This window comes from Plecotus auritus, assembly GCF_963455305.1.
Source record: "Plecotus auritus genome assembly, chromosome: 3".
Classification (NCBI taxonomy): Eukaryota; Metazoa; Chordata; class Mammalia; order Chiroptera; family Vespertilionidae; genus Plecotus; species Plecotus auritus.
The window spans coordinates 175,899,136-175,911,865 of record NC_137772.1 but is presented as its reverse complement, the minus strand read 5'-3'; the positions used below and the strand labels follow the sequence as shown (position 1 = coordinate 175,911,865).

Sequence of the window (12,730 nt, the reverse complement as noted above, 5' to 3'; positions counted from 1 at the left end):
GTGCCCAGTCAGCCAGGGAGTGACGTTCACGTGGAGATGACAGCTAGATAGTGAATATATAAAGATGGTACAAGAAATTTAGGAATTCTGTAATGAATGGAAAAAGTTAATTTATTGCAAGTGGGTCTGGGGGAATTACTGATGATAATAATATTAAATAATAAGTAAAATTACTTATGCAGTGGTGCTTTTAGGGCATTAACAGCATACTTTCCTGCAGCTCTGTTATCTTACTGGAGAGGAAAGACTCCTGCAGTCTTCCTTTGACCTGTATTAGCCTGTTTGTGATCTTGCCAGATGGAAAAAGCATTACCCTTATAAACTTGAAACAGTCATTCTAACATCAAAACTATTTTTATCTCTTCCTAATTCCAGTATTAATTGACAACATTTTTCTCCTCTGCATCCATCCCATGAATAGGTACAGAAAATAAATTAATACATAATCATGGCTGTGAAAATAAACTATGCTTGTATGCCATTCTAGTTGCTTATAAAATTCCTCCCTAAGAATAAATATGAATATATTCCCTTCTTATACACTATAAGACCCCTTTAATTGTAAGATACCATAGGTTTTTCCCCACTGATTTCCAAGATGCTGTGACGTGAAATATTTTCTCAGAATCCATAAAGTTTGGTATTGTTTCTTATATTTTTTATGAGATTTATTTCAAGGCAGAAGTAAAATATTTGTTTTACTATTTAAATTATGGAAATCAAGGTAAATCGTTATCTTTTAGGGCAGCTTGGTGTTTGTGGTTGGAAAAATGGACGGGTTACTCATGGTTAGTGGTCGAAGACATAATGCTGATGACATTGTTGCTACAGGATTGGCTGTGGAATCAATAAAGACTGTTTATAGAGGAAGGTGAGTACTGCAGAGTTCAAATGTTAAAATTTTCTGTAGAATCTAAATGTATCAGGTGATTTGATTGTATTCTGTAGATTCTCTTTCAAGTGATTGGGTTATTTTGGGTTAAGCCTAGCAGAAACCAAGCTTTGAATATTTGTATTAAAATGTCTGGTTCTTTGGCTGTAATTGAGAGAAATAAGACATAATGATATCCTTGTGTTTCAGTTTTTAATTATCACTGTTGAGGACTGAGGAGATTCTAAAATGTTGAACTTCCTATATTCCTTCAATACAGAAGTAGTCCCATTCAGTCTAATTGAGAAAGATGCTACTTTGTAGAAGTTTTACATCTAAGAATTGTTTCTCTTGCTCATCTCTAATTTATTATATCACTTTAATAGAGAGATTGGCATAGCACATAAGTACTAATTTCAAATTCCATGGGTGAAGTCAATTAGATATCTTTTTTTCTTTGCTTATTAATTGAAGAAAAGATTTTTGGTACATATTTGAATAATGGATGTCCTGTTCGGTAGTTTACAATCATGGATATATGTTTTGAAGCAATCTTGGTATCCCTTTAGTATTTGAAGAAGAAAAATGAATTAAACCAATAGAGAACCAATTCTTGAAATGTGTAGTTTTTGTCATGGTGTAGCTTCCTATGAGAAGTAAACTCCATGGGGCACTAGACCTGACTTTAGTCACAGCTGTACCCATAGCACTGAGCAGAGCACCTGGCACACAGTAGGTGTTCAATAAATATGTGAGGATGAAAGGAAGGAAGGGAGACAGTCAGGTGTGTGGGTATATTTAGTTCTCCAATGACTTCCCATTATTTCATGCATTCATTCTACAACTATTTATTGGGTGCCCACTGTATGCCACTGTTCTTGATGTTCACAGTGTGGTATTGAACAAAACAGGCCTTGTGAAGCCACATTCTCATTGGGGGAAACAGACGGTAACCACATAGGGAAATAGATAACGTATGAGATGATGACAAATGCTATGCAGAAAAAAAAAGGGGGGGGTGTGCTTGCCAGTTTCTCTAAGGTGGTCTGGGAATGCCTTACTAGTAAGGGGACGTTTGAGCGGAGACCTCTCTTAAAACACCCCTCCCCTTGGCCTACCAGGTCCTCTGTGACCACCCTGGCCTGGCTCTGACCTCTCCCCACCACTCTCTGCTTCATCACTCTGCTTCAGGCACACTGGCCTTCTTGCTGTTCTGCAAACCTGCCAAGCTCGTTCTTACCTCAGAACCTTTTCGCTTTCCGTTCCTTCTGCCAGGAAACCTCTTCCTCCAGATCTCCGCGTGGCTCGCGCCCTCACTTCATTCAGGTCTCTGCTCCAGTGTCCACTCCTCAGGAGAGCACTCCCCAACCACCTGCCTTCATAGTACACCACTCCACCCCTCACCCTGCCTTAGTTTTCTCCTAGTGTATATTACAACATGACATTATTTTATATTTGTTTGTTCTGTCTCTCTAATATGCAAACTCCATGAAGACAGGGCCTTTGTCTTATTTATCACTGTGTCCCAACATTCACGACAGTGGTGCTTAATACATGTTTTTTGAGTCCTCGTTTTGATAGTAATGATTGTACATTTTCTTTTCTAAACTACTCATTCTTGGCTAGTGTGGTGGGGATGTCCCTTCTCTGTATTCCAACTGAGCAAAGTAAATAGGGCTGGTTGTGAAGGGAGTCCTGATGTGTTTGATCTGTCTCTCTTAGAATTGCTGTGTTTTCTGTGTCTGTATTTTATGATGAGCGCATTGTCGTGGTTGCGGAACAAAGACCTGATGCTTCCGAGGAAGATAGTTTCCAGTGGATGAGCCGGGTGTTGCAGGTGAGCTTTGTTGTCCAAGGCGGCAGCAACCAGGGCTTAACATTTTCCTTGGAGGACTAGTTATACTACCTTATTTTTTTCTTGCCAATCACTACTTAAATATTCTAAGTGCTATTAACAAAACTAGATAGTTAATACCTTTTCTCCTTGTGGACCACGTAGTATTTTTCTGCTCAGGTTGCCAAAAAGAATTGAACTAACTTGCCTCAGCAAATTCTTTCACTTTTTTTTGTTGCAGAGTGTTTATAATCCATAAAAATTTTAACTGTCCATATGTGGAACACATCTTCGACAGTAATCATTCCACTTGTCAACAGCTACAGTCTTATTACATGTTGAAAGTGGTGCATAGAGTGCAAGGGATCCATGAAAATATAGGGTGTTGTTCTTACTTTGCAGGGGCTTTATTGTGAAGTTAGAAATCTGGGTGACATAATCCTCTAGGGAAAGGGAAAGATTTGGGTTCAGGATAAGGGATGTGTTTCCAGAGGGGGCAGGCTAGAGTTATGAAAGGAGCTTACTTGTCTTCATTTGAATCCCAGCTCCACTCCCCACCACACATATGCCTTTAGGCGAGTTACTTAACCTCAGGGAGCCTATTTCCTAATCTATAAAGTGGGCATAAGATTATTTATGTTACAGAGCTATTAGGAGGATTAATTGATAGTAATTAGATAATTAATTGAAGCATTTAGTACCTGCATTCAGTAAATGATGACTAAATAACATTCTCTTTTACTCTCTGTCCCCTCACTTGTCTTTATTTTTCTACTTAGTATTTATCACCATACTAGAGGCCTGGTGCACGAATTCGTGCATCAGTGGGGTCCCTCAGCCTGGCCTGTGGGATTGGGCCGAAACCGGCTCTCCGGCATCCCCCAAGGGTCCTAGATTGCGAGAGGGCACAGGCCAGGCCGAGGGACCCCACCAGTGCACAATCGGGGCCAGGGAGGGATGCAGGAGGTTAGCCAGCCGGGGAGGGACCGCAGGAGGCCTCCAGGGCGTGTCCGGCCCATCTTGCTCAGTCCCGATCAGCCAGACCCCAGCAGCACGCTCCCCTACCAGTCGGAGTGTCTGCCCCTAGTGGTCAGTGCACATCATAGCAAGCAGTTGAGCAGCCTTAGCATATCATTAGCATATTACGCTTTGATTGGTTGAATGGCCGCCTGGACACTATTATCCTATATTATTATATAGGATAATAAAAGCCTAATATGCTAAGTGTCCATTGGGAGTGTTCCCAACATCCATAACTGGTCTGTTTGGGCCTTTTAGATTTATTAATTGCCAGTTTAGTGGTAATGTTGTAGAAATGATGCAATCATGGGATGAATGATAAGGCTAGATGACTTTTAAGATTTCTTCCTATCCGCGTGGTCTGTGATTCTGAATTATCAGCTGGCCAGTGGTTGGCAAACCCATTAGTCAACAGAGCCAAATATCAACAGTACAACGATTGAAATTTCTTTTGAGAACCAAATTTTTTAAACTTAAACTTCTTCTAATGCCACTTCTTCAAAATAGACTCGCCCAGGCCGTGGTATTTTGTGGAAGAGCCACACTCAAGGGGCCAAAGAGTCACATGTGGCTCGCGAGCCGCAGTTTGCTGACCACTGGCATAGGCTATTTGTTGTGGAAAATCAGAGAAAAGAAAGAGAATCTATTGAAGATACACTAGACAGAAAAGACTGTGAAGAAGGTGGGCCTGGGCTGATCTCTGAAAGGTGGCTAAGAACCAGATTTGCAAAGAGAGTATTTCTTATACTGTTCATATTTTCAAACAAATAAACTGCTTATTTCATTCACAACGAACTTTGGGGCATAATGGTTGAATCTTGTAGTGAATTATGTTTTTTCCTGTCACAGGAAACTGAAATTCCCCAAGATATTTGTTACTATTTTGGAAAGCAACTATAGGTATTAAATGCTATGCTAATTCAAATTCTTGTAAAAGTCATTTGGGATCTGATTTGTGCATGAAATAAAAGGGCATTATTTTTGCAGTCTCTGTAGATTCTCAGCTTGGAGCACTTGGATTCGTAGTAGAACAGTAAGGATAGCATATGTTCTGGTAGGTAGAGCCAGTGGTGGTTAATTCCAGGTCTATCCTACCTAATAAAGAGGGAATATGCGAATTGACCCTCATGTCATTGCAAAGGTGGGGATGACAGCCAATAAGGCGGGGGTATGCTAATTGACCCTCACACTGTCGCAAAAGATGGTGATGCCCACAGCCAATAAGGAGGGAATATGCTAATTGACTGTCATGCCCTCAAAGATGGCGGCACCCACAGCCACAAGATGGCGGTGCCCAATCCCCTCAGCTCCGTGCACCTGCCTCCAGAGTCCCCCAGTCCCCTCAGCCCCCCAGCTGCCCAGGGCCTGCCCAAGGCACAGGCAAGCCTCGGATGGTGGCTGCCCAGCCGAGGCACAGGCAAGCCTCGGATGACATGGCTGCCCAGCAAATTCTTTCACTGTAGGACTTGCTTTATTCTGCTTCCCAAATGGGATTCTGAGCATCTTTGACTCCGTATCTCACATCCGGTGAAAGGAGGAACACTACTAAGAATTAAAAATAAATTAAAAAAAGCCAAATATTAGCTAATTTTTATGTTTTTACAAGCCTCGGATGTCAGCTGCCCTGGGCCGCCCGAGGCTCAGGTAACCAGGGCTGATAGGCTTGTGCTGCTGACAGTGACAGCAGCAGAGGTGTGATGGGGGCGTCACCTTCCCCTGATCACCAGGTCGCCTCCCGCCCCTGAGGGCTCCTGGACTGTGAGAGGGGGCAGGACAAGCTGAGGGACCCCCCCCTCCAGTGCATGAATTTTCATGCACCGGGCCTCTAGTGTGTAATAAAGTAAATACCTAAGGAAGGTGGTCATTAGACACCTTACCAAATGGTGTATTCAGTAGGAAATCAAGGCTACATGCAGTAATACATTTGCTCACTTTCTATAACGCTGAGATACCAGAGACTTAGGAACTCTGCCAGACTTCCCACCTTCCACTTGTTGCTGTTGATAAGGAGGGAAGTTGGAGGAGTATTGATTTTTAAGTTTATTCTTTTACCCCTTTAAGTTGTTTAAAACAACCAAAACACATTAGTAGGTTTTTCACATTATCACTCATTATATTGAGGCTTGCAAGTCAGTGTTCACCTCTACCCATTTAGATAGTATCTTACCATTCTGTAGACTTCTACCATCGCTGAACAGATTAGATAACTTCACACATATGTGATCTTAATAACCTACCAGATTCCAGAGCTAGAATAGAATGTATAGAGAAAATTCTAGAATAGAATAATGAGTTGTGTTAGGGAGATGTCAGATGTAGTAAAATTAATCTCACGGAATATTTCTCTTTTTCTAGGCAATCGATAGCATTCATCAAGTGGGGGTTTATTGTCTTGCTCTGGTGCCTGCCAATACATTGCCAAAAACTCCACTAGGAGGAATTCATATATCTCAAACGAAACAGCTCTTCCTGGAAGGATCTCTACATCCGTGCAATATCCTCATGTGCCCACATACGTGCGTGACAAATTTGCCAAAACCCCGGCAAAAGCAACCAGGTAATGCGCTGGCTTTGAAGATGTAATGTTCAGATTGTAAATTCAAGAAGCTGAGTTTTCCCCACATGATTCTTTCTCTAAAATTAGACTTTACAAAAGTTAGTAACAATAATAGTTACCATCAGACTGAAAGCAGGGAGGACTGAGGCCCTGCAGAACGGGCTTCTCCTGTTCTCAGTCGGCTCCCTCTCCTAAGTAATTCTTAGTAGTGTTCCTCCTTTCCCCGGGATATGAGGTACGGAGTCAAAGACACCCAGAATCCCAGTTGGGAAGCAGAATAAAGCAAGTCCTACAGGGAGGTTTTGATAAGATAGCTAGTATTTATTGAGTGCCTCCTAAAAGCCAAATATTAGCTAATTTTTATGTTTTACAATGTGATCCTAAAGCTCTTGCCCAGCTATGGAAAAGTAAAGTTCGGGAAAGTTAAGAATTGTGCCCAAAGTCAGATAGTTAGTGGTAGAGGTGAGAGTCACACTAATTGACTCTAAAATCCATGCTCTGAATTGCTAAATTACACTGCCTTTCTGTTGCGACTCTTACCTAGAGTCATCCCTCATTCCTTTTAGCTTTAGGTGTCTGATTTGGGCCTGTGACAGCTCTGAGGGGGAAAATGTTTAATTCAGAAATTTTCTGGATTGTAAGCACACGTAAATAGCATGTTTGGCATTTGCCATATTCCTATGACTTCAAGACGTAAATAAGAGTATATGAATTGCCATATGGAAAAGAAAAACAAAACCATCCCTTTTGCCTAATTTCTGAGCAGACCAGGTTATAGCGCTGAGTTAGGAGGCTAAAGGCAGGAGTAATTGATTGATGGTCAGTCATGTTAAACTGGCGGTTCAATCAAACATGAAATCATTAAGTTTTATTGATGCTTTTTCATTTCATTGAGAAGTCACTGAGAGGCTCCTGGTTTCCTGGATGCCTTAAAACATGAGAGCCCAAAACTGGCCTTTACAGATCCTGCTGCCGCCACACACGCACTATGTACATGCGCACAGCAGCCTCCCACTGTGCTGGGAAGACGGTAGCAGTGGGAAGACAGGGAAAGGAAAGGGAAGCTGGTATTTAATTATTTTCTGTAAGACCGCGTGTACTGAAAAGTAAACATGAATGTTCACTAACAAAATATAAGTAAGCCTCTGACTCTAGGTATTTTTATCACGATATTAAAACGTTAATATGCTCTGCAATAGTTATTACATCAGGGGTCTTGTGACTAAGATCATATATCACAGTTGCTTATCTAGATGTTATTGTCAGCTCACCAACTAACCTTATCTTACTAACAGTGTGTGTAGAGCTAAAGTATATATGACATTTAATAGTTTCTGGTAGTGGAAATAAGAGTTTAAGGAGGCTAATATTCTAAAGGGACAGTTAAAACCAAGAAGTTTATTTGTTAGTAATTAAGAAATGTATAAAAAGTATACATTTATTACCTGCCTAAGTATCTGACAGATGTATAAAATACACAATCATTCTCCATCTCAAATCCTGTTACACTGAAGTCCTACAGTCATTTGTCATGTGAGTAAAGTTCTATTATTTAAATTGCATTTAAACTAGAATTCCTTTAACAAAACATTTGTGTCATAGTAGATGCTTAAAATGTGCTACTTAGAGACATAGGAGCTGCTTAAAAACATTGCTTTTGCTAGCCAGATTTCACCTAATTTTATTAAATGATAAAACCTATTTCAAAAGTTTATTCCTAAGCCCACATGGGCATAACATCCACCCGTCTGCTGGAAGAAAGCATTAGGTTTGACTCTGTTTTTTGCTGTCTGTTGTGATTACATGCTAAGATCTAAGTGGGATGTATATGGGTCAGACCAAAGCAGTTTGGAAATCATGGGATAGATGAGGTGGAGATGATGTGGGGATCACATGACAGGTTGGGGTTTAAGAAGAATAGAGAAAGTTGAGATGGGTAGGAATGAGATTTTTTTTTTTTAAATATATTTTATTGATTTTTTACAGAGAGGAAGGAAGAGGGATAGAGAGTTAGAAACATTGATCAGCTGCCTCTTGCACACCTCCTATTGGGGATGTGCCCGCAACCAAGTTACGTGCCCTTGACCGGAATCGAACCTGGGACCTTTCAGTCCGCAGGCTGATGCTCTATCCACTGAGCCAAACCGGTTTTGGCGAGATTTTTTTTTTTTTTTTTTTTTTTTTGAAGTAAAAGAGAGGGAAAGGAAGATGGAAAAAGTGTTAAGGCAGTCCAGGAGGAGAATCTCATTGAGATACCTATCTGTTGGAGCTATTGTCTAAAGAATGGGAATGTGTTAGGACTGATATTGGCTGCAAGTTTCACAAAAACATAACAGCACCTTAAACAGGAGACAGGTTTATCTCTTTCTAAGGTAAGGGAAAGGCAGAGCGAGGCAGTGCAGGACCAGGATGGCAGCTCCTCGGTCGTTACGATTCCAATGTCCCACCCTCTGCTCTGTTACTACATCAGTCAGCTATTACTACAGCTGTGCTGCATACCAGATAACCCTGCGCTCAGTGGCTTACAGTAAGGAGCATTTGTTTTTCACTCATGGGATGTGGATCTGTGGGCTGGGATCAGCTGGGCTGGCCTTGGCTCCAGGCTGTAAGTTGGGTTAGAATCATTCCGTGTGTCTCCTCATCATGGGACCAGCAACTACCTGGGCCATATTTTTGTCAAAGCAAATGGCAAAAGCAAGAAGGCAAGCCAAATCACACAAACATATTTAAAACTTCCCTTTATGCCCTGTCTTCTAACATTCCATTGTCCCAAACAAGTCAGACCAACCCAGAGTTAGTGGGACAGAGAGGTAGGCTCCCCCCATGGAGTCACAGCAAGGACAGGAGGGACTGCAAGAAAATAACAGTCTGCACAGCATCCTTCCTGCATTCCAGCCAGCAGGCGGGAGAAAAAGGCAAAGAAGGGGACACCCACCCCCTTTAAGCATATTCTCTAGAAATTGCATATGTATATCATTTCTTCTTATATATTAACATACAATACTAAAGAATATAGTCTTGCCCTGACTGGTTTGGCTCAGTGGATAGAGCGTCGGCCTGTGGACTCAAGGGTCCTGGGTTCGGTTCTGGTCAAGGGCATGTGCCTTGGTTGCGGGCGCGTCCCCAGGGTGGGGTGTACAGGAGGCAGCTGATCAATGTTTCTCTCTCATCGATGTTTCTGGCTCTCTATCCCTCTCCCTTCCTCTCTGTAAAAAATCAATAAAATATATTTAACACACACACACACAAAAAGAATATAGTCTTTATTGCAGGTGACAAACTGGCGGTTCTGTTTTTAAGGCAAAGGAGGAAACTATACATTGGGGTTGATGACTAGTGGTCTTTGCCACAGGAAATGTACAGAGTTTTGTGGGCAAAATAAGGCATATTTACAGCTACAGCAAAATGTCAGCAATTAGCCTCCTAGATGTTCCTGCTTTCAGTTATTTTTTACTTTCTGTGACCCATGGGCTCAAGAAATGTACATAGTAGGATCTGAAGAAATTGCTGCCGAATTATTTTTGTTTTAAGTTAACTGAAAATTTTACTTTTTAAAAATGTCACACTTTTATTATATTACACGTGAATACAGGATTGGGCCACTAACACAGTCAAATTTGCAGAGCCCTGCCTATATAAAAACCTCTCCAACATGATATATCTGTAACTTATACAGTGTCTTAGGAAGCAATTTTGCATATTATACTTAAAATTGCAGTAAGGCACTTTTGTAAACCAAGTGTTCACTCCATGGACGCAGCCTGGGGTGGTGAGGGCCTGGGGCGGGCGGAGGGGAGCTGACGGGGATCAATGGGGGAAACAGGGGCCTATTTACACTTTTTAAATTTTTATTCGATTTAAATTTTTAAATGTTTTATTTGAAATAATTTCACACAGAAATTGCCCAATAGTGCAAAGAATTCTCTGTATCCTTTACCCAGCCTCCCCAAATATTTTAAAGTGATTCTATGATTTAAGTGATTTTTTCCCAAATACTTTAATATATTCAAGAGCAAAAGATATTTAATATTAATCTAAACATAGCATCACCATTAATCAAAACTCAGCTGACGATACGTTTTGTTATCTTTTAGCCATTTTCTTAGTTTGATTCAGTAGAGTCTTAATCTTTAAGTGACCAACCCACCAAGAAAGGCATAAAGAACACTAGCACTTTTTTCTTAAAAGGGGAGGTGGGGGGAGGGAGAGTTCTCCCTTTTTATTTATTAATTTTTAAATTTTATAAATTGATTTTTAGAGAGAGAGGAAGGGAGAGTAATAGATAGATAGAAACATTGGTAAGAGAGAAGCATAATAGATCAATGGCTGCCTTCTACATGCCCCCTATGGGGACCAAGCTTGCAACCCGGAGGAGAAACCAAGATGGCGGCATAGGTAAACACCTGAACTTGGTGCCGCGCACAACCACTTCAAAACTACAACTAAAAGACAAAATGGACATCATCCAGAACCACAGGAAGGCTGGCTAAGTGGAAATTCTACAACTAGAAGGGAAGAGAAAAGCACACTGAGACTCAGAGGAGCTGCGGAAGTAAAGTGCAGAGGTACAGAAGCACGCGTGGAGAGGGCTGGCAACTGAGTACGCGGCTGGCTTTTTCAATCCGCAGGGAGACACAAGCTCCCAACTGCTCTGAACTCCAGTTCCAGGCAAGACTCTGGGGACCCAGACTCATACGGGGAGAAACTGGACTGTCTGGCAGTGGCCGGAACTCCAGGGCAGCTTTCTCTCAGAGGTGCTTGCAGCGACTCCCAAGGGACACTGAGACCCGGGGGCCTCATAGGGCAGGGCTGACGGGAAGCCATTGCTGTTTGCTCCGCCCTGAGACCCCGCACCATCCAAGATGTGCGCAGAGGCTTTTGCATATGAATGGCCTGGTCCTTTGAAATATAAACTTACCTAACAAACTGCAGCTGAGTCAGAAAGTCCCAGAACATCCAAAAGAAGGCCCAAGGCCCCAAATCAACTTGCATTGCTTCACAGCTGGGCCTCATCTGGGCACCTCCAAAACCCAAACAAAGAAGAGGAATCTGCAGATCTCTCTGTAGCTCCTGCTGGGTGGCCTCAGGCAGAGGCTAAATTAGCACCTTGGAGTTCCAAGAGCCAGTGTACCCAGGGGTCAGAGTAGGACCATCCAGATTACAATTCCTCATATCCATAAGGGACACACTCAGGGGGCAAACTCAGTGAGCACCAAAGCCCCACTGAAGCAAGTCTTGCCCCATAAGGGTGTCTCCAGCACAGAAGTTCTCCCATCGTAGACACAACTGATCCTCACAGCCAATTGGCCTGGAGGTCAATTCCTCCCAGTGATACCAACAACAATCAAGGCTTAACTACAACAAGACTGTGCACACAGCCCACAAAGGGGTGCACCAAGAGTGTCCACCTGAGGTAACTGGGGAGGCTGAGCTACTGGGCACTATAGGACACCTAGCACAGAAAGCTACTCTATCAATTCATGAAAGCAGCGAAAATGCGGAGACAAAGAAACAGGTCACAAATGAAAGAAATGGAGGAAAGCAAATGACTGGATATAGAGTTCAAAACCACGGTTATAAGGCTTTTCAAGAATCTTCTAGAAAAGGCCGATAAATTGCCGAAACCGGTTTGGCTCAGTGGATAGAGCGTCGGCCTGCGGACTGAAAGGTCCCAGGTTCGATTCCGGTCAAGGGCATGTACCTTGGTTGCAGGCACATCCCCAGTGGGAGGTGTGCAGGAGGCAGCTGATTGATGTTTCTCTCTCATTGATGTTTCTAACTCTCTATCCCTCTCTCTTCCTCTCTGTAAAAAATCAATAAAATATATTAAAAAAAAAAAAAAAAGATTTGAAATACGAAGAAGCAAAGAACACCCAACCGGAAAAGCAAAAAGAAAAAAGAATCCAAAAATATGAAGATAGTGTACGGAGCCTCTGGGACAACTTCAAGCGTACCAACATCAGAATTATGGGGGTGCCAGAAGAAGAGAGAGAGCAAGATATTGAAAACCTATTTGAAGAAAGAATGACTGAAGACTTCCCCCACCTGGTGAAAGAAGTAGACTTACAAGTTCAGGAAGCGCAGAGAACCCCAAACAAAAGGAATCCAAAGAGGACCACACCAAGACACATCATAATTAAAATGCCAAGAGCAAAAGACAAAGAATCTTAAAAGCAGCAAGAGAAAAACAGTTAGTTACCTACAAGGGAGCACCCATACGATTGTCAGCTGATTTCTCAACAGAAACTATGCAGGCCAGACAGGAGTGGCAAGAAATATTCAAAGTGATGAATAGCAAGAACCTACAACCAAGATTACTCTACCCAGCAAAGCTATCATTCAGAATTGAAGGTCAGATAAAGAGCTTCACAGATAAGAAAAAGCTAAAGGAGTTCATCACCACCAAACCAGGATTATATGAAATGCTGAAAGGTATTCTTTAAGAAGA

General features: G+C 42.0%; 1 protein-coding gene across 3 annotated transcripts in view; it reads left to right on the top strand.

Moving 5' to 3' along the window:
- DIP2B (disco interacting protein 2 homolog B) overlaps window positions 1-12,730 on the top strand; it is a 240,991-nt gene that overhangs the window by 197,808 nt on the left and 30,453 nt on the right. For all 3 annotated transcript variants that reach the window (XM_080662808.1, XM_080662807.1, XM_080662809.1), the window contains 3 exons: window positions 744-871; window positions 2,594-2,708; window positions 6,081-6,282. In XM_080662808.1, coding sequence (XP_080518934.1) covers window positions 744-871; window positions 2,594-2,708; window positions 6,081-6,282 — 445 coding nt within the window. The remainder of the gene's footprint in view (window positions 1-743; window positions 872-2,593; window positions 2,709-6,080; window positions 6,283-12,730) is intronic.